Below are 22,313 nucleotides of genomic sequence, written 5' to 3'. Positions count from 1 at the left end.
TTGTTAATCTCTCCTGTTTTATTGAGCACCTACTGTATACTAGGCACTATATTTGTTTTTTTTTTAAAGATTTTATTTATTTATTTGACAGACAGAGATCACAAGCAGGCAGACAGGCAGGCAGAGAGAGGGAGAGGAGGAAGCAGGCTCCCTGCAGAGCATAGAGCCCGATGCGGGACTCGATCCCACGACCCTGAGATCATGACCTGAGCCGAAGGCAGTGGCTTAACCCACTGAGCCACCCAGGCACCCCTTATATTTGGTTTTGTAGCCTAAATATTTTTTTACAGATATTCCATTGAGTAAGTGCCGTCTACTTCACAAAAATCTGAATAAGAGCTAGGCATTGAGATAGAATGAAAAAAGAGAATTTCTCTTTGGATTCTTACTAGCCTCATCTCTAAAACATCAACTTTACACACGGTTGTCAGGACCTAATGCTTAGTGTACATAAAGGACCTTAGATCATAGTAGACATCCAATAATTAAATTCATTCTCCTTTCTTACCCACCCCTGAGAGAATCAGATCTGCACAAAACATTAACTTTATCAGCCTTGCTCTGCCATCCCTAGACATCTACCCTTCACCGACCACGTGCTGCCTCCCCTCTCCCCAGTCAGTCCAGTACTGATATGTCTTCTTAAAAAACCTCAAACTGGGGGGGACCTGGGTGGCTCCATGGGTTAAAGCCTCTGCCTTCGGCTCAGGTCATGATCCCAGGGTCTTGGGATCGAGCCCCGCATTGGGCTCTCAGCCCTGCATTGGGCTTTCAGCTCAGAGGAGGGAGTCTGCTTCCTCCTCTCTCTCTGCCTGCTTCTCTGCCTACCAGTGATCTCTGTCTGTCAAATAAATAAATAAAATCTTTAAAAAAAATCTCCAACTGTTTGTTTCAAGGAGAGCCCCCTCACTGCAGTCTCTTCTATCACCAGATTATTAACTTGGTCCATTTTTGAAGGAGTCGCCTCCCTCTCTAGGGAAGAAAAAGAGTCTTCAGAGTCTGGAGAATCACCAAGGTTTGCAGAGGCCATTGTTTCATGTTTGCTTTGCCTGATGACAATAAGGATCCAAGGAAGAGGGAGCTCCTGCTCTATGAGTTATCATCACTGCCTCTCTGGGGCCATTGGCTGGGCCATGGGGTTTAGCATGGGTTCTGAGTGTCTCAAGGGCAAAGACCATGCATTGTCTTCTGTGGGAGCTCCCGCACCATCTCCTCCAGGGAAAACATGTTGGTGTTTGATAGCCTGACATGGCGAGAGGCATCATGGTGCGGTGATAAGGATTTCAGGGCAATGGAGTTGGAATCTGTATTTTCCTTTCCAGTCAGATCCTGACCAGGGGCTCTGCAGAACATGCAGATAGTGTAATTCTTGGGGAAAAAAATGGTTCATGCTCAGAGCCCAGCTCTGTCGCTTCCTCTCTGTTTCACCTTGGGACATTTATGTTATTACTTGGAACCTCAGCTGTTGTATATGAGAAGTCTGCAATCACAGGGGTCCCTTTTCACAGGGAGGTTGTGAGAATGAAATGCTAGAAGATGTGGACAGTATACAGTACAGTCCTGGTAAATCTTAAGTGCTCAATAGAAATCCACTTTGATTGAAAATAGGTATCATCTTAAATAGTAACTATAAACAATAATAACTAGGACAGGTATTAGACAACAAAAAGAGGGATTTGGGTGGTTGAAAAAGTAGATATGAGATTGACTTGTTCCATTGCTCATGAGAAAACAGGCTCAGAAGGGGAAGCGAAGGGAAGGGCGCCCAGGTTACTGGCAGAGCTGGGGGAGGTCTTGCATCTCTAGATTCTCCTTCACATGCTGGTTCTGCCACGCTGGGGCTGCTTTCCTGTGTTAAAGAAACGAAATACTCACTGACACCTGTAAACATGGTCAGGCAGACTCTTCAGGACTCCCCAGAGGCATGAGGACCATCACGATGGGGCTTTTTACAGTGGGTAGGACAGACTGGGCTTATGTCCAAATACAGCACTGGCAGGGAGGTTGTAGGGGTCAGCAGATGGAAAAGTACTAAGCGGAAACAGCAAGGGTAAGGGGGACTCTGACTCAACCGACCTAACCGGATTCTTCACCGAAGACAGGCCGGGGTGGTCAGGCAAGACCTGTAGGCTGCTGGAGGGTGCCGAGCCTGATCAGATAGGAAAGTCAGGGACCTGGTGAAACTGATGTAGCAGTGTTCTTGCTAAAACTGGGTTTTACTAGAACGTGCACAGAGGGTCTTAGGAGAAGGTCCAGGAGACCACCTAAAGTTTGAATTTTTGTCACCTGCCCAAATATTTAAAGCCCATGTTTGGAAAATTACATACAGATTGGGGAAAATGTGCCTATTGGTTTAAGCACTATGTGCTGTTCCTGGAGGGAAACTTTTTTCTAGGTAAGAGAGAATGAGTATTTGTCTAATGGGTTTGTGATGACCTAGGGTTACCCTAGAGAAAAGCAGAGTATGAGAGGAGGCTTAGCACCCCCAGAACTCCCTGGCCACACCAGCCTGTCCTTCTGTACAGCCCACCACTATAGAAACTACTGCCTTTGTCCCTCCATCTCCCACCTTCTCAAAGTTCAGCCCTTACCTCCCAGCCCAGGCCCAAGGCACTAGTGGGCTGATCTTTTCCTTTAACGGTGACATTCAGTCTCAAGAGCTGCTATAAATGACCATAATATAACTGAGCACAAATTGTGTTCCTCTTCCCAGTAAAGTACAAGAGATTGCCCTGGCCTGGCTCCGAGCCGTGATTCATAGCATATCTTTCACCTCTTGCCAATAACCGTAAGCTTGCTTGAGAAAGAAAGACTGAATGTTTTAGGCTCACTGTTGAAAGAGGAAGAATTTTAACAGAGTGGCTTTCTACACTTGGTCCTTCAATATTTACCACTTGGGGGCTTGCTTGCAGTGGGAGGTTATGTGGTTCTTTTCAGACACTGGCATCACGTCTAATTCATGTGATGCAAAATCAGGCATAACTACATGTGAATGGAACCTTGGTAAAAATGGAATAACTTAATTGAATTAGTTAATTGAATCATTAATTGAACCACTTAATTGAATCATTCTCTTTTTTTTTTTTTTTAAAGATTTTATTTATTTATTTGAGAGAGAGAGACAGTGAGAGAGAGCACGAGCGAGGAGAAGGTCAGAGAGCGAAGCAGACTCCCCATGGAGCTGGGAGCCTGATGCGGGACTCGATCCCGGGACTCCAGGATCACGCCCTGAGCCGAAGGCAGTCGTCCAACCAACTGAGCCACCCAGGCGTCCCTGAATCATTCTCTTAAATGATGGTCATAGTTCAGTTAAGAGGTTGAATCAGTAGAGTCCTATTTCCTATCAGAACTCTATCTCTTACTCTACCTTTTTCCCATCCAAGTACTAACCAGGCCCGACCCTGCTTAGCTTCCGAGATCAGACGAGATCGGGCGCGTTCAGGGTGGTATGGCCGTAGACTACTCTACCTTTTTCTATGTAAGTTAGAACTTACCTGAAAATGGCCATCTTTCTTATCTAAAGAGCTATCGGTGGCACAGAGCACATATTTTAATGTTTGCCTTTTACTCCCCTCCTCTTTTGTTTAACCCCCTTCTGGCATAGCGTATCATCAAATTATGAATTAAACGAGGGATCTGGGGGGCGCCTGGGTGGCTCAGTGGGTTAAAGCCTCTGCCTTCGGCTCAGGTCATGGTCCCAGAGTCCTGGGATCGAGCCCCGCATCAGGCTCTCTGCTCAGCAGGGAGCCTGCTTCCCTTCCTCTCTCTCTGGCTGCCTCTCTGCCTACCTGTGATCTCTGTCTGTCAAATAAATAAATAAAATCTTAAAAAAAAAAAAAAAAGGAAGGATCTGGGCCAAATCCTGCCAACCATTTGTTTTGCAAATAAAGTTTTATTGGCACACAGCCACATCCATTTGTTTATGTACTGTCTATCTCTGTTCTCCTGCTACTACGGGATTGTGAGTTGCATAGTTGTGACAGGGACCACATGGCCCCCAAAGCCTTAAGCATTTACTAGCTGGCCCTTTATAGAAAGAGGGTCTGATTCCTGATTTAGAGTATGAGTGTTGGAGTCAAACATGCCTAGGTTCAAATCAGGTCTTGGTTACTTGCTAGCTTATAACAAGCTAGTTTTAACATTGGAAACACTGGCAGAACCTCTCCAAAACCTAATCTGTACCATAGGGATAATTGATAAATACCTACCATGGAGGGCTGGTGTGAGAATTCAGTGAGATAAGCATTTGTGTCTGACACAGAGCAAATGTTATCCCTGAGCATTCATTTCTTTGGCCCACAAATGTATATCTAGTGGTTTCTGTGGGCTAAGCTGGCGTTGGGGGGCAGGGGGAGGGGGAGGATAGGATAGGATGGTGGGGTGGGGGGGCATGGCCATGGCAGAGATTGACATAGAAGGTCCGGGCTCTACTAGAGCTTACATTCTAATGGGGGAAGAGAGGAAACATAAAGAAAATGAATCACAGATTATTATCAGATAGTGATAAATGCTATAAACAAAATAAAATAGGATGGCACAGAAGAAAGTGACGAGGCAGGGAACCCAAAGTTGCTAGTCAAGCTAAGACCTGAACATAAGAATGAGTCAGCCATGTACAGATCCAGAAAAAGAATGCTCCTGATAGCAGGAACAAGTAAGGAATCTCTGAGCCAGGGATGATTCAGGATGGTTTAAGAAGAGGGATGGCCTTGGGGACTAGGGCTGTAGGGGAGAGGAGGATGGCGGAGGTCAGCAGGGGTAAGAGCATGCTAACACTTGTGGGCCTTGAGAAGATTTTAGAAGCAGAAGTGCAATCTGAAACCATAATGGAGCAGAAATGAGGTCCTTGGCCTCATTCTCTGACCTTTGTTGTAAATATATTATTCTTCCTCTTTGGTGTCTGGCATGTGACACTGTGGAAACCGGAGACAGAAAGGGGTTAGGGAGTCCTCATCAAATGGGAAGCTTTTGGTTGTGGCAAGCCCATCCCACCACCCTGGCTGATCCCAGATGCCCCACCTGGGCTCGTCTCCTTACAGTACCCCTGACTCACCCAAAGATCTGTTGGCCGATGCCATTACCTCTTTGAAATTTTTCTTATCAGGAGGCTTTAATGCCTCTCCAGGCAGAGCACTTAAGGTGAAAACCAGTTAATGTAATCTTAAAACACTCTAAAAAATTTCCAGCAATATAAGACCACCAGATAATCATTTTGTCCCTAGGGTCACTCAGAATTCACAGCTCAGTTCCCATAATTAGCATTTCTTTTGTGTCTGAATCATTGAACAGGCGTGAAGAGCCCCAGTGATAATATTTTGCCTGCTGGACATTTTAAAGAGAGCAGAGCCATAGATACAATCAGTTACCCAAAATGCCTCTAAAGTTGCTGATAATAACAGCCATGTGGCGTTTTCCCAGGTTCAAAGCTGTGCTGCAAACCTAGCTTCCTTAAATTAAAAATATACCTTTAGTTTACCTACCTTTATTGGCTTTGGAAGACTCTTCCTCTTCATCCTCCTTCTTCTTCATCCTCTTCCTCATCACCAAAATCCTTTATTGGAAAGTACTTACCAGGCTAATAGTAATTAGACTTCCTTTACAATGTACCAATATGTGTTTCTGTCTCATCTTGCCTTTAGACATTGTTCAAAGAACAAGATCCTGATTGGGGCTGTCTTGCAACCCATGCTTTCAGACACTGATTCTTTATCTGGAGTCCATGAATGACCTTGGGCAGGGCGGGGGGTGGAGAGTGGGTGACGAACCCTCTGCAATCAAATGTGAACTTCTACATGTACCCCCCCCCACCCAGGAGAGGGTCTAAAGTTTCATCATATTCTCAAAGTGTTCCCCTGGACTCTAAAAAGTGGAGACTTTAAGACTTGAGTGACACAACCCATAGCATAGTTATCGAAGGAAAACTCTGTGCAAATGTGTAAGTGGAAAAGGGAAGTTGTTGGGGTTGGAGCTAGGGTAGCCCATGATTCTGAACTACCACACTGATTGATTACAAACCTAGATCCTATGAAGGCTCCCAAACTAGAGATTTTCCCAGAAACTCTTAGGATAATTGCGAACATTATATATTGGCCACTATACACCAGGTGCTGTCTAGCAGGATCTTCCATATTTTAAATTTTAGTCTTCACAGCCACCCTACAAAGCAGATACTATGACTAGTCTTGCTGTACAGATAAGGGAAATGAGGCACAGAGAGATTAAAACCATAGATTGAGTCTGCATTTAACATTCCAAGACCCTCCATAGTCCTGGATAATGTATCTCGTCAAGCTGTAATGAATGGTCTAGAGTAATTACTATTACTCATGGTAATAGTATTACTCATGGTAGCCATGTTGTAATCTTCAAACACATGCCTAATTAATAATAGGATTCCTATAGGGGCGTCCTCCAGTTTTGCGGATAAGAAGAGATTGCAGGTCATGTGCAGAGGAGAGCCAGCTGACTACTCTTATAATTAAAATTTGTCTAAGAGCGTCGCTGTGGTTTATAAAATGGGGTTGCTGAGTATGTAGATAATTTTACTGTAACTATTATCACCATTCAAAAATTCCTGCCATGTACCTAAGGTATGCCATGACACTGTAGAGCTTAAAGTTAACTAAGCCTTCTCTCTGAGAGGTTACAATTTCCTTCATTCCAGGAGGGGATCCGTTTATGGGGCTTTCGATATAATTCATGATATATTTTTCAACAGTTAATGAGCAGGTGACCTAGACGTTTAGGGACTATCCTCTAAAAACCTCATTTATAATGAACCTAGAGAAAATCAACATTGTGGATATGAATGTTTACTTAATCCCACCTATCACCTACAGTGGTTACTAGGAATTCTACAATTCATGGATGCATGCTAAATTTATACATGTGTGCCAGTGATTTAGGGAGGGGAGGTTGGAACCCTGGACCAGAACTGACAGCTTTTGGAAAAAGTAACTATAAAATAAGTTGATCAAGGGGAATAGTGTTTTGCCATCTCCTAAGCAGAACTGGATGTACAAGAGGAATGTGGGAGGTGTACGTCACCCAGTGAAGGGTCAGCCTCAGTGACCTGTGCAATCAGCAGTATAACCAAGTGGGACTACAGGAGAGGATTGTACCCTGTGACTCAGGATTATGGAAAGCCTATCATACAATATCTTACTTTCATGTCAGAGATCATCCTTGTAATCCATTTCAAATATTCTATGGGATAATATGATGACAACCGTCAGAAAAGATTTGGTAAAAATCACAGCCAGTTGTATTATTTTGCTTTTTCAGGTTTTGCTTTCTATCAGGTAATTTAGAAAATTGGAAACTGTGTTGATAACACTCTTTGGAAACCTTTTATTTTAGGAAATGTGTAAGTAAAAAGCTAAAGATGGTTATAAGGGGGTACATTTGGAACATCCAACGTTTTCTAAAAGAAAATCTTGGAGCTTATGTGTCCCCACAAGTAATAAAACTAGATGTCTTTAAAAATATTCTAACTGGAGATTTAGTTAAACTTTGTGGACCTTCCTGATTAGATTTAATAAGTGACGTTCTAGCTTACTTTGCTCTCATTAGAAAATGAATAATTTAAATGCAAAGTAGTTTTGCTTCTCCTTGTCCTCTTCATGAAAACTTTTTTCCTTTTCGTCAAAAACTGATTCTAAGGAGGGAGTAGAAATAGGTCTCTCTCCAGCCATTTCTAACTTCCAAGTATTTTCAAATTCCTCCCTTCAAGTGTCCTGGGCACACACGCGGTTGCCTCCCAGCCTCTGCTTTGCCTTGTTCTCCATTGCGGATCCTTACCCATGGAAGACCACCACCCTGGCGTGGCTGGTCACCACTGGAGACCTAGGCCCCTATTCTCTCTGGTGTTTATGTTGTTCCCTCTCCTCTGACCCAGGAAGGGGGAGGATGGGTAATCTGCTTCCTATCTCTCTACCAAGCTTGAATACATGTTTCTCTAAGAGCCATAGAGTCCTGAGCCCCTAAGACTCTTTGGTTCATTATTGCTCCTGGAATACGTCTGTTCTCAAAGTTATACTTGTCCACGACTATTAATAGCTGTAATAGCCACTCACACTCTGCTTTATTAAATAAGTAATTACATCTTGTACTTAGACATTCAACGAACAGATCTTGAGCACCTGTTTTGTGCAAGGCACTGTTGGGCGCTAGGAAATTGAGAAGGGAATGGGAGAAGTCAAGAATTTAAGAGGGACAAGCAGATGTTAAATGGCTAATTCTACAGCCGAGTCTTCAATTATAATTGTGATAAGTACCATGGGGGAGAAGCATCTGACAAGGGGTCTGACTTAGTCTGGGGGTCAGTGAGGGAGCTGGGAACTGAGCTGTGTTATGAGTCATGGATTGTAGAGAAAAGAGGGGCTTGTGGTGGGGACCACTGCCAGCAGACGAAGCAGTATGTGCAGGAGAAGGGCAGAGCCATCTTACTGAAGGAACTGAAAACAAACCAGGGTGGCCCAAGTCAGAGACAAAGAGCAAGTGGGAGCAGAGGAGGGTGGGAAGATTAGCAGGCCAGGTCTGAGACTTTTCCTAAAAGTCTCTGTTGTAAAAGTCCTAAAAACTGCAACAACAGCAGAACGGATTTTAATCACTTGCAGTGGGGATCAGGCAAAGAAATGGGAGTGTTTGAAATGCTCAGTGTTGCATTTTCAAAGGTCCATTCTGGCTGCTGTGTGGGATGTCTGCATGAGAAGCAGACATGAGAAGCCTTGGTAGGAAGTTTTGTGTTTCCCAGGGAGGATGGTAATGGCCTGCATTAGGATAGTGCAGGTGGAGAGGAGGTAATGGGTGGTGGGTTTAAAGCTATTTAGAAGGTTACATTGCTGGAAGTTGGTGTTGGATTAGATCTAGGAAGAAATTAAGAATGACTTCTGAGCTGCTGATCTGCTGAGAGAATAGGGAGTAAGAATGAAGGACGACCTTGAGTCAGCAAACGTTGCCAAGAAAAAACACCCAGGTAGGGAGAAGGAAGTCCAGGAGAGCATGGGGTTGTGAAAGCCGAGGAAAGGCCTTGTCCCTTCCACTAGAACTTGAACTTGCTCAGCAACCCATCCCATCAGTATCTGACAACCTGACATCATGCAGATGGTAGTATAAAAGCAGAAGGGCTCTGGGTAAGTCTGGGCACTCACCATCTAGTCCACATGAGGATCCCTCTTCCAGAAGACAAGATGCTTCGTGTCCAGCTAGCATCTCAACTCCATAAACCACCAGGACAATATCTTCCAGAAACCGACAGCGATTTTCAGAGAGGTAACCTAAAGCAGTTTTTAGGAACAAAACTACAAGTTGTCTTCAGAAACACAACAAAAGCACAACAAAGGCAAGATTTATGAGGTCATATAGGGTGGTCTGGCCTGTTAAAAGCTCCCAAATCTCTTCATTCCAGATTGGGAATTTTGGTTTATCCATCCCAACCAGAAGGTTCACTGAGATTGTTCTGATAATCATTAGAGTTGTTTGTTAATTTTGGGTATCTTGTTTCGGACACATGATAGGATGACATTTCCTCACCTACTTGCTTCATACAGAGCTCCAGCTAATGAAATTGGAACTCAAGCTGTATGGATTAAGAGCCAGTGGGTGCTTTATACTCTCTGCTCTTGGCCTCAGCACATAAGGAAGTATGTGTCCACATGGAGCCTTCCCCAGTGACCTTCGTGAGCAGAGCTTCTATAATAACCTGCCCTTTACATGTAGCATACACAAGAAATGAACTTTGTTGTCTTAAGACTCTGAGACATTTTTTTTTCCAATTTATTTATTTTCAGAAAAACAGTATTCATTATTTTTTCACCACACCCAGTGCTCCATGCAAGCTGTGCCCTCTATAATACCCACCACCTGGTACCCCAACCTCCCACCCCCCCGCCACTTCAAACCCCTCAGATTGTTTTTCAGAGTCCATAGTCTCTCATGGTTCATCTCCCCTTCCAATTTACCCAAAAGCACATACCCTCCCCAATGTCCATAACCCTACCTCCCTTCTCCCAACTCCCCTCCCCCCAGCAACCCACAGTTTGTTTCGTGAGATTAAGAGTCACTTATGGTTTGTCTCCCTCCCTATCCCATCTTGTTTCATGGATTCTTCTCCTACCCACTTAAGCCCCCATGTTGCATCACCACTTCCTCATATCAGGGAGATCATATGATATTTGTCTTTCTCCGCTTGACTTATTTCGCTAAGCATGATACGCTCTAGTTCCATCCATGTTGTCGCAAATGGCAAGATTTCGTTTCTTTTGATGGCTGCATAGTATTCCATTGTGTATATATACCACATCTTCTTGATCCATTCATCTGTTGATGGACATCTAGGTTCTTTCCATAGTTTGGCTATTGTGGATATTGCTGCTATAAACATTCGGGTGCACGTGCCCCTTTGGATCACTACGTTTGTATCTTTAGGGTAAATTCCCAGTAGTGCAATTGCTGGGTCATAGGGCAGTTCTATTTTCAACATTTTGAGGAACCTCCATGCTGTTTTCCAGAGTGGTTGCACCAGCTTGCATTCCCACCAACAGTGTAGGAGGGTTCCCCTTTCTCCGCATCCTCGCCAGCATCTGTCATTTCCTGACTTGTTGATTTTAGCCATTCTGACTGGTGTGAGGTGATATCTCATTGTGAGACATTTGTTACTGTATCATAACTTAGTCCATCCTGACTGATACAGAGACACTTTTTTCCAGAACAAAGTAACCTTAAGAGTTCCTATGAGTTCCAAAGATTTTAGGACAAATTCTTTGCCAGGGTTTAAACTCAAAGAATTAAGATCTCTCTTTTGTTTCCAAAGTCTCTGCAAGAGGAGACCTACTGACAATGATAATAATAGCTACTATTTAGTAAATCTTAACCATGCAGCAGGTGCTATGTTAATTATCTTGCATACATTATTCCATTTAATCTCAAAATAACCCAATAAGGAAGTGGACATGAGCAAATCCACTTTAAAAATGAGAGAACTGAGGCTCAGAGAGCTTAAATAACTTGCCCAGGGTTACGCAGCTGGTAAATGGCAGAACCAAGATCGGAATGCAGGGTGTCTGGCTCCAGAGTCCTTGCAGAATTCTCAGACATCCTGCTAGAAGGATTCAGGGTTGTTTTCCACTGATGTCCTCACTCACAGTTCAGTTCTAACGCTAATCCCATCTGAATATCTTTATGGAGTGGGGTTTAACATTAAGATATGCTTTTCAGACCTGGGACTCGACTACCCTAACTGCTAGGCCCTCACCGAAGCTGGTTAAAAATGTTTGTTTTGTGTTTGTGCTCTAGAATCAGATAAATCTGAATTCAAATGGTGGTTCTACCAGGTCCTGAAGTCACTTAACCTCTCCGTATACCTCAGTTTCTCCATCTGAAAAATGTGGGTAATAATTGTTCCTGGCTCATGGGGCTGTGGGAAGGATGGGTCCCTTCTTTTTCTGTTTGCTCTTAGATCCATTCCCCTTCTTTCCTGCTCTATTTTATGTCGGGGAGGGGAGTGGTCCCTGCAAACTCATTCCTTAGGCTTCTTTGCCGTTTGTTTCAGCCAGTAGGAGGGCCTTGCAGGTGGAGGGAGGGCAGAAAGGGGGGAAGCCAGGGAGGGTGTCCCTGCCTTTTCAGGTGGCATCTCCAGCCATGGCAGCCCTGTGGGTTGGAGGACCCAACCCTTTGGGGTTCTCCTAGGTAGCCCCTCCTCCTTGGTCCTTGGTCCTAGATGTTGCTTAGGTGGCTCTGGCTCCTGGTTCTGTCAATATTTTACTTTGTTGCTCCAGCCCTAGGGTACTGATCTGTTGTTGCTAATCTCTGGGCTGCCTCAGGGTTCCCTTTTGTTCTTTCAGCTCTTCCAAGACCTTTCTAAGATGGATTCTGTGTGAAAATTACACTTTCAGTGGTCTGGCCTGGCTTGTTTTCCAGGTTGTGCCACGATTGATACAGAGGATTGCTTCAGATAATGCCTCCAAAGTACTTAGAATACTGCTTGGCACATCAGAAATGCTCAACCAATGGTAGCTTACAAAGTGTGCCTGCTTTCCTCTTACCTAGATTCTCTGTGGCCAGTTAGCCCCAGGCAGGCCCTTGCCCACATCATAGCTCCTGAGTCACTGCCTTCTCTTCCAGGTTGGCCAGGTCCCAGGGCTTCTGTTTTGATTCCTCCTCCTCTAATATTTATAGAGTAAAGGGCCTGTGAATTCCTCCATGACTTATTGACACGTCACAATGTTATGTTTAATTTTTGAGATTTCTTATGGTGTCTTGAAAAGCCCGGCTTTACCTGGCCCCTCTGGCTTCCCAACACCTCCCTCTGCCACTTTCCTACTTATTCCCCTCCTGTCCACGCCGCTCACTTCTGTCTCCCAGCCCCATCCTCCCACAGGGTTTTGGCATGTGGACTTCCCGCTCCTTGGAAAGGTCTTCTCTGGGCCTTCTCACACCACAGTCTTGGCTTGGCTGCTCCTTCCTTAGAGAGGCCCTCCCTGACCACCTTCTCTAATGCTGGTTACCTCTGTTGTCCTCTGTGACAGAGGCTGTTTGGAACTTCACTGTACTTTTCCATAGCATGTCTCCCTCCTGACTTGCCAGAGGCCATCAGACTCTTAACACCACCTGGGCAAATCCGTGTGACATCCCCATATCGCCATCTTGTATCCTCAGGTGCTAAAAAGATGGGCCCAAAAGGGGCTCTCAGTCAGTATGTTATGAAAGAATGGATATCAAAGTAATTGCATGTCAAGGGTCCATAGAAGTCCAATAGTGATCATTCTTGGGATTTGCCTCTTCTCCCTTATGGGCACCTGTGTTGTGCAGAATGCCTGACAGCCAGTTTCCTACACCACTGTTCCTTGCCCAGGCCCTGCATGGTATGTGGGCCCCATTCCCTTCACAACACACTTGGCCACTGAGATCTTCACTGAGGCTCCCAAGACTCTAGCCTTCTGGTCCTCTGAGTCCTCCCATGGTCCTCCTTCTGCAGACTGACCACCTCCACTGGCCCTGCATGAGGCACTCTCGAATGGAATCCTGAACCAGCTCCCTCAACACTTAGCCCCTTCTCCATGCTTGGGCCATGTGGGTCCCTGCCTGCTTCTCAGACAACATCTTCTTGCACAACCCACAGGATTGTGTCTTCTTACACAACTCACAGGATTCCACAGGAAAAACAAAAGGCTCATTCAGGGTTTGTCTTCTTGGTGACCAATCTGATCAATAGTTTCTCATTTTTTGACTTTCAGTAACAAAAAGGCAGATACTTGCAATCAGCCTCCCTTAAGGGCTTGGGGAATCTTGAGATTTTAACCCAAGAGTCTGGCTGGATGCCTTGGGAAAAGGGGAAAAAGTAACTTCCATTTCTTAACCATGAACTTAATAGTTGTAAAAAAAAAATCAACTTGCAAGCTAATTTCTTAATTACCCTGCTCCACTAGTTCTCTGATCCTATGCCCCAGATGCTCTCTGGAACTAGTGCACTGCCCTGAGGCACAGCTAATGGCTGAAAGAAAGTCTGGAACCCTGCCTAGTTCCTGCGGGCTTTCCTTCTTGGCCGTAGAGGTGTGGGGGGTTGAGTCCTGTCAGGTAGCCTATCCTGTAGGAGGTCCTGGCTGAGCAGCCGACCCCAGGACCTCTGGATCTTTAACCTGAGCCCAAAGCAGCCGCTTAACAGACTGAGTCACCCAGATGCCTTCTTTGAATACTTTAAAGATGCCACTTCCCTGATTTCCTGTTTGCAAATTTCTGATAAGAAATCTGTCCTCATTTTATCTTTGCTCCTTTGTATAGTGATTTTTTTTCTCTATGATTTTAAGATTTTCAATTTACCACTGGTTTTAAGCAATTTAATTGTGATGTTCCTTGGTATAACTTTCTTTATAGTTGGGCTTCTTGGATTTGTGAGTTTATAGTTTTTAATCAAATTTGGGAAGTTTTTAGCTACTATTTCTTCAACTATTTTTTTCTGTCTCCCCGACCCCTCCTCATTCCCATATTTCTCCTGTCCTTCAGGGACTCGAGTTATGTGTATGTTAAGCTCACTGATACTCTGTTTGTATATTCAGGCTTTTTATTCCTCTGTATTTCACTTTGGATAGTTTCTATTGCAGAGTTTTCAGGTTCTTTAACGTCCACCCTCCTGCCTTCTCCTTCCAGGTTGGCCAGGTCCCAGGACCTGGGCTTCTGTTTTGATTCATTCTCCTCTAATCTTTATAGGGTAAAGGGCCTGTGAGACCCAGTAATGTTAATCCGCTATTAGTCCCACAGAAGTGTAGGGATGTGTGTGTTAAAAATCTCAGACAATGTTTTTATGATTTCTAGGTATTTGCTTTGGGTCTTTTTAAAGATTTCCCATATCTCTACTTCTTTGGCCATATAGAATATAGTTACAATTTTTTTTAATGTCCTAGTTTACTAATTCTATAATTTCTGTGACTCTTTCAAGTTTAGATTGTTTTAAAAGGTCACCTGTGCATTTTGAGATGGACTTAGAAGTAAAAAGTTCAAGAAAAGGAATTCTTGTTTTCCTTCCTGCTCCTTTTTTAAAGAAAAAAAAAAAAGGTTTTTTTTAGAGGTTTATTTATTTATTTATTTGACAGACAGAGATCACAAGTAGGCAGAGAGGCAGGCAGAGAGCAGAGAGCCTGGTGTGGGGCTCGACCCCAGGACCCTGAGATCATGATCTGAGCTGAAGGCAGAGGCTTAACACACTGAGCCACCCAGGAGCCCCAAAGAAAATTTTTATTTATTTATTTGAAAGACAGGGAGAGAGCATGAGTAGGGCAAACTATGAAGGGAGAGAGATAAGCAGACACCCCACTGAGCAGGGAACCTGATGTGATGAGGGGGATCAATCTTAGGACTCCAGGGTCATGACCTGAGCTGAAGGCAGATGCTTAACCAACTGAACCACCCAGGTGCCCCTCTGTTACCCTTTCAATTGATTGATTTTTCTCCTTATATGGGCTATTTTTCCCTACGTGTTTTTTTTTTTTTTTTTTGTATGCCTGATCATTTTTGACTGGATGCCAGAATTTTGTGAATTTTATCTTGTTGGGTGCTGGATATTTCTGATTTTCTATAATGCTGTTGTACTGGTTTTGGGACACTTTGTTCTTGGAAATGGTTTGATTCTTTTGGTGCTGGCTTTTAAGATTTCTTTGGGAGGACCAGAACAGTATTTACTCTATGATCATTTTTACCCCACTACTAAGACAAGACCTATTGAATCATGAATTATGAGGTTTCTGATCTGAGTGCCAAGATCAGGTCCTATTCCTAGTCCTATATAATCATTGGGTATCATTCCACTCTGATTTGTGGGAACAGAACTATTCCCTGCACCGTGCAAGCTTTGGTGATTGTTCTCGCCCTCTGTCTGGGTGGCTTTTTCCCTGGCCACGGGTAGCTTCCTCACACTCACACACTTAATCAGCTGAAGATGAACAAGGCCTTCTGTAGGTCTCCAGAGCTCCTTTCACTCTATAGTTCTCTTCTCTCGGCACTCAACCCCCAGCTCCCACTGTTTTGCCTTTCCCAGTCTCCTAGTTCTATTTCCTCAACTCAGGCTGTCTGTTTAGCTCTTCCTTGATCCCCCTCTCTGCACTGCTTCCTGGCCACTCTCTCAGGCGGTAAGCAGAGGCAATCCGAGTGCTCACCTCATTCATCTGCTCTCCCTTATGCACCACTGTTCTGCATTTCTGCCTATTTATTTACTTTATTTAGTTGTTTTAGTAAGAGAGTAAATTCAGTCAATGTTGTTCCATCTCGGCTGGCTAGACTGGATTACTATAAATGATCGTTATTCTGTTGATAAAACAGATTGCTGTGTCAACTGTTTCCAAAACAGTTCCCATTAGGTAACCTGAAACATCTTGCACAGCAATCCGCATCTCCTGCAAGTACAGTACATCCTTGTGCAATGTGTGTTACAGAAGAGTTGCCTACAAATAAGGTCTGTGTAAGATAATCTGATTTTTCCCCCTGCCTTCCATTTGCATTCCTGCAGTACTCTCTCTACGTCATTTCTCATCACTTTTTCTTTAGCTATGACTTCAAGCTCTGAGACTTTCCTTTGTCCCCCTCCCCTTTTTTTTCTTTTTTGTTAGGGACCGGTAATCTATACACAAAATGTCATGATGTTGGGGGATTAGAATTCATTGCATTCTTGTCAACACAGTCCTTGAGTACTCAGTGCTTAACTCAGAGTTAAGGTCTGTGTGGGGTAGAATAGAGGCAGGCTTCAACTTCAAACCAGCTCAGTCTTTTTTTCCCCCCATATGAATAGCTACTTCTACAGTTTTGGATTGTTTTAAAAGGCCACCTCTGCATTTTGAGATGGACTTAGATGTAGAAAGTTCAAGGAAAGGAATTCTTGTTTTCCTTCCTGCTCCTCAGTTTCAGCAATATTTATTGTTTATTACAACAGTGCTATTGTATTAGCTAAGAGACTGAGACAAGTCACTGACATTGATGATGAGTTCATAACGTTATGGAAGAATGACATATATTGATAAAGACCCAAGGTGTGGCACTGCAGTAAATCTGTGAGATTTCACAGAAGGGTGTGATTACTGAGGGCTGGAGAGATTAGGGTAGGTAGGCTTGGAGACCTAGTTCAGGAGGGAACTATGGAATTTAGGAAAATGTGGTGTGAGCACAATTAGGAGTATGGGAGCCCATGGTTTGATGAGGGACAACCAGAGAGGTTGGAGTAGGAGCTTCTACTGGAGAACAGTGGGGAAAGTAGAGGAGGTCTTATCTGCCAGGCTTGGGCATTTGGGCTGTGAGAGCTCTGGATGGTTTTCGATGGGAGGACATGGAAGATATGCTTCCATGAGAGGGTTAGGGTTAATGTGTGCAGAGCTGATGAAGACTTGTGGCAGGGGTGTGAGATCAGGGACTATATTATGACTTAATCATCTTTGTATTCCCATGTGCTGGTTCAAACTTAATGCTTGTTGCTAAGGTGCGTGTAAAAGGTGATCCTTTGCATTCCAAATTACTAATATTCTTGATAATCACTGGCCTTGTCAATGGCATGACGAATATTGTGAAAGAACTTCTTTGTGCCCATGAAGAATTAAAGGTAGGCAAATTTGGACTCCGGCTCTTTCAAGCCTTGTTTCTCTTTCAACTCATTCTGTTCCAACGCACTCAGTCATTGTTACAGAAATTACACAACAGGGTCGCTCCCAATCCCCACCTCCCCAACCCTAACAATTTCGGCATGTTCTTACAAATCTCCTATGACAGACCACACATGCACACGGGAACCAAAGAGCCCAAGCGAACTTTCCCAAAAGAGCCTGAGACCGGGACAGACTTCCAGATGGGCAGAATCGACACAATGTAGCCCGAGGCGCGCGTGCACGAGCGCGCAGCGTGCGCGCGCACAACACCTGCACGTGACTCAGCACCGAGGCAGAGTAACCGATTAGGCACTCACTCTCTATTATTGGCCCCACCGGGCCCTGGCGTGCACAGGTTCCACGCCGATCCGCACGCGGAGCCCGGGAGCGCTACCCCCGCCCCTCCCCGCCGCCACCATTCCCGCGCCCAGCCCGGGGCCGACGGACTCGCCGAGGCTCCGCTCACTGGCGGGCGCCGGTTGCGTCATCGGAACGCGACGTTGCCGCAGCACCGGCGGAGACTTGAAGTGCCGGCAGCTGCAGGGGCGGAAGCCGGAGCTGGCGGAGCTGCCGGTGCGGACCGCGAGGGCGAGCGCGGCTGCGGGACGCTGCTCGGGCCCAGAGCGCCGCGACAGGTGCGTCGTCGCCCTCTCCGCTGGACCCGGCGCCACGCCGGCAGGTTGTCCATCTCCCCGGAGCGGCAGGACTCCCCCTGAGAAATGGGCCCGGCTCGTGGGGATGGGGGTCGGGCTGCGGCATGGGTTCCCCTGGGCGGGACGGAGGTTCCTGTGGACTGAGTAGCGTACGCCCCTGAAGGCATCGTGGGGGCATTGGCTTTCAGGCAGCTGGGGCTTGTGCTGGGGACAGTCCTATGACACTTAACAGTGACTGGCCTGAGCGCACGCCGTGTGCCAGACGCTGTGTTAGGCGCGTTATAGGTACTGTCCAGCCCTCCCAGCAACCCCAGGAGGTAAGATCTATCATAATATGCCCATGTTCCAGATGGGGAAACCAAGGCGTAGAAGTTAAGCAACTTGTTCAAAGTCAGCACAGATGGTCAGCAGTGGGGGATTCGAACTTGTGGATGTTTGGCCTAAGAGCTGATCCCCATATCTCTGTTCCTTTAAAAGTTGGTTCCCCTCAGCTAATAGTCTGGCGCGTCCAGATTTCGTTTTAGTTCTCGACCTTGGATAAACGCTGTAGGGAGGGAGGAGCGAACCGTGACTTCCTTTTGGCACCCGACTCTCCCTCCACTACTCCCATGGCTGGGGCCAGCAGCGACTTCTTTTTCTCAGGCAGCAATGGAGCTCCCCCTGTTGTAGCTACATTCTGCTTCTGAAACTGATAGCTGATTTATTTCATAATAGTGAAGAGCTTTCAGGCCAGGTGCATTGCTTTGCTATCGTCTCAACTGGCCTATTAGGTTAGGTTGATGTCATGTTCATTTGTTAAGGACGTACTCTATGGTTGTGCTGAGAATAGTAATCACCGCAGCAAACCCATATGGGAAGTAACGCTGTTACCCCGGACGTGACCTTTCATAGTTTTAAAGGAATAATTTAAGGCAGGGTGAGAAATAGTCAAAAGCTAAAGCAATTTGAGAATTATGTTAGGGAGTTTTTGTGTTTTAGGTTAATCTCTGCTTTCTTTAGCAGTTCACTGTTAATGAACATTTTCCATTAGGGTACGAAAAGCCTTATTGAAAATGATGAAAACTTTTAAATCAGATATTTCAAGACGGTGTGGTTTTGATTTAGAACTTCGTAGGTGTATTAAAAATGCAAATATCATTGCACTTAAGGTATCACAAGAAATCTGAGAATTTAATTCACTTTAAGTGGGAAACTCTAAAGGTTCCCTCTTTGCCTTCACCATTTTTACACTGCATATTATGTATGACCAAGAATTCCAGCACATAATTTTAAAAAATTATCTCTTTGTGCACATATATGTAACTTCTACTTAATTAAACACATACCTTCATCCTCCCAGGAACCTCCCAGTTGTTAATGCAAATGAAATAATTCTTTGTCACCTACCTCAAATAAGCTGTTATTTACCCTTGCACGTTCGTGGCTATTTTGCTCAGGAAATATAAAGTTACACATTTTGATTAAAAAAAAATATCAGAATGGTCTACCAGAGTTGCTGAGTTTAAATACATCAAAGTCTGCTTTTACACATTGACTAAACATGGTGCAAATCCACCAGTAGTTCATTTGACATCCTATGATGGATCAAAATAATGTTGAGGTCAGAATTTTGAGTTTTGGTCTTTACTCTCTGTATTAGTCATTAATTTAAATGGCATATATTTTTTATAGCACATGATTTGGGAGTTACCTTTTGTGACATGGATGAATCTGCACTGACCCTCGGCACAATAGATGTTTCTTATCTGCCAAATTCATCAGAATACAGTGTTGGTCGATGTAAGCATGTAAATGAGGAATGGGTAAGTTTCATACATTTTAGAAGCATTCAACCTAAAGATGTTTGTTTCAGTGTTGTTTATGAAGGTAGCTGGAAGCGATATAATATCAAATAGAGGTTAATAGTTAAAGAGACTGCCTCCAGCTGTTAGAAGATATGTTTATGGAGCCTAATATTTAAACATTCTTAAGATTTTTTTGTTAATTGGGAAGAAGAAATTGGATGAGATATTTAAGCACAGTGATTGTGTTAAAAAGCAAAATACTTTGCAAAGAAAAAAGAACCTACTAGGAGTTGTTTTGGGTAGTGTACTTATAAAGATAATTTCTGTGTCTATTTTCTGTAATAAGTATGAATCTTGTAATGGAAATAAGGGTTTTTTAAAAAAAATAGGAAATTTAGTATGAAAATCAATTCAAAGGACTTGCATTTTGTATTTTTTTTTCTATTTTGACATAATATGGCATGTTTAAAATATTTCTTAAACACTATCTACTTTATATAAAAAATGATGGGAAGTTTTGGGATTTTTTTTACTTATTTTTGAGAATGTTGTTTTCAGTGGGATATGAGCAACTGATGAACAAGTTATTATACGCAGCTTAAAATATTTTACTTTGAATAAAAAACAAGGTAAATTTATAGAACATTCCTTTAGCCTGACAACAGAGTTTAAAATTTAAATCATAGAGTTTAAATCCTAGCTCAAATTCTGCTCCTCTGTTCTAAACATTTTGCTCATTGAGTTCATTAGATGTTCATATCCCAAAGCTAAGACTTTGTACTACTTTTGTGGGAGTCTGTGGTTGAAGAGGAACAAGATGAACTGTTAGCATATGGATCCAGGAGTCTGGTTTTGTTCATCCTGCTGCTTTCACGGGCTTTTTAACCTTGCTTAACTGGTTTTGAACCTTTGAGTGTGCAGTAGTCCTTGCTGGCTACTACTGTTCTTAGGTTCTCAATTTTTGCTTATGTTCCAAGTTGTGTTTCAAGTGTTGATGATGCAGGGGAGCAGTACCATGAAGGAAAATCACTCTCGAGAAACTTGTTATCAAACAAAACCCAAGTCTAGGTTTCTCTTATTTCTGAAATATCTTAGTTTTCAAGATCAGGTGGACAAATACGGTCCTCTTGCCATTCAGACACTTTTTTCCCCCATTACATTTTTTAGGGTGAGTGTGGTTTCAGACCTACTGTCTTCAGATCTGCAACCTTAAAATGGAAAGAAAGCCTAATGAGCCGGAAAAGGCCATTTGTTGGAAGATGTTGTTATTCCTGTACTCCTCAGAGCTGGGTAAGAATGTTACTGCTTGTTGACCTTTAATAAACAGAGTGAAATTCCAACTTTGTGTGAATTTTATTATTGGATAGTCTTAATGAACTTAATTCATTTTTAGAACTTCACCCATGTTTATAAACCAAATATTCCAAGTAGTGATGGTGACTCAGTTTTTCTTTCCATTCATTTACTCAGTAAATAGTGGTCAAACAGTTGGTGCTAAGTGATAATTTGGTTCTTTTTTAGTTTAGTTTGTTTTTTTATGATTTTATTTATTTGAGAGAGAGAATGGGAACACACTTGAAAGAGGGAGAGAGGACAAGGAGAGAGAAAGCAGGGGGAGAAGCAGACTCCCTGCTGAGCAGGGAGGCCAAAAACACACTTTTTTTTTTTTTTTTTCCCGGTTTAGAATGACTTCAGAAGAACAGATCTTACTTTTAGATCGGTCTTCTTTTTTCATTTTTTATTTTTAAGTTCAGTTAGCCAATACGTAGTACATCATTCGTTTTTGGTGTGGTGTGCAGTGATTTGTTAGGTACTTAATATCCAGCGCTCATCAATCGCATGACTTCCTTAATTCTAAAGAGGTGGTGGGAACCTTCGTATAACTCCTAGATGTTGAACTTTTTTTTTTTCTTTTTAAAGATTTTATTTATTTATTTGGCAGATCACAAGTAGGCAGAGAGGCAAGCAGAGAGAAAGAGGGGGAAGCGATTCCCCGCTGAGCAGAGAGCCCGATGCAGAGCTCGATCCCAGCATCGATCTGGGATCATGACCTGAGCCGAAGGCAGAGGATTTAACCCACTGAGCCACCCAGGGGCCCCTAGATGTTGAACTTTGGACTCACGGTTAAAATCCTAGTGAGATGAGCAAGAAATAGCAGGACAGAGTGAAGTTTTAAAGCTGTGACTTTGCCCCACTCTCCTTTTTCTAAGTTTCTGTTGGGGGGGATGGATAGGGAGTGTGGGTGTCTGTTGACTGTGATAGTGAGGGTTGCTTACTAAAATCTTAGGATGGAGGTGCCTCGGTGGCTCAGTCAGATAGGTATCTGACTCCTGATTTCTGCTCAGGTCATGATCTCAGGGTTATGAGATGGAGCTGTGCTTGGAAGAGGCTCTGTGCTCGGCATGGAGTCTGTGGGGTGTGCTTGAGATTCTCTCTCACTCTCTTCTCCCCACTCAAACTAAATCAGATATTTTTAAAACATAAAATAAGCAGTGCCTGGATGGCTGAGTCCATTAAGCATCTGCCTTTTGCTCAGGTCATGATCTCAGGGTCCTGGGATCGAGTCCTGTGTTGAATCTGCTTCTCCCTCTCCCTCTGCCCCTCCCCGCTGCTCGTACTTGCTCAAACACACATACGCTTTCTCTCTCTCTCTCTCTCAAATAAAATCTTTTAAAAATAAAATGTTAGGATGAAGATTTTAAATAGAACATGTATAGATTTGTTTGTATTTTGGTGAAATAAACACACATCATGCA

The 22,313-nt window shown here is 43.8% G+C and overlaps 1 protein-coding gene across 4 annotated transcripts in view; it reads left to right on the top strand.

Moving 5' to 3' along the window:
• Positions 1 to 22,313, top strand: part of GPAM (glycerol-3-phosphate acyltransferase, mitochondrial) — a 60,080-nt gene that overhangs the window by 8,331 nt on the left and 29,436 nt on the right. For 2 of the 4 annotated variants that reach the window (XM_044240503.1, XM_044240505.1), the window contains exons 2-3: positions 19,445 to 19,575; positions 20,725 to 20,847. In XM_044240503.1, coding sequence (XP_044096438.1) covers positions 19,474 to 19,575; positions 20,725 to 20,847 — 225 coding nt within the window. In that variant the 5' untranslated portion in view covers positions 19,445 to 19,473. Of the gene's footprint in view, positions 1 to 17,619; positions 17,756 to 18,025; positions 18,091 to 19,444; positions 19,576 to 20,724; positions 20,848 to 22,313 lie in introns of those variants that run through there. The other 2 variants (XM_044240502.1, XM_044240504.1) reach the window with 2 other exon arrangements.

This window comes from Neovison vison, chromosome 2 (assembly GCF_020171115.1).
Source record: "Neovison vison isolate M4711 chromosome 2, ASM_NN_V1, whole genome shotgun sequence".
In the NCBI taxonomy this organism is placed as follows: Eukaryota; Metazoa; Chordata; class Mammalia; order Carnivora; family Mustelidae; genus Neogale; species Neogale vison.
This window is presented reverse-complemented; position numbering and strand designations above follow the sequence as displayed.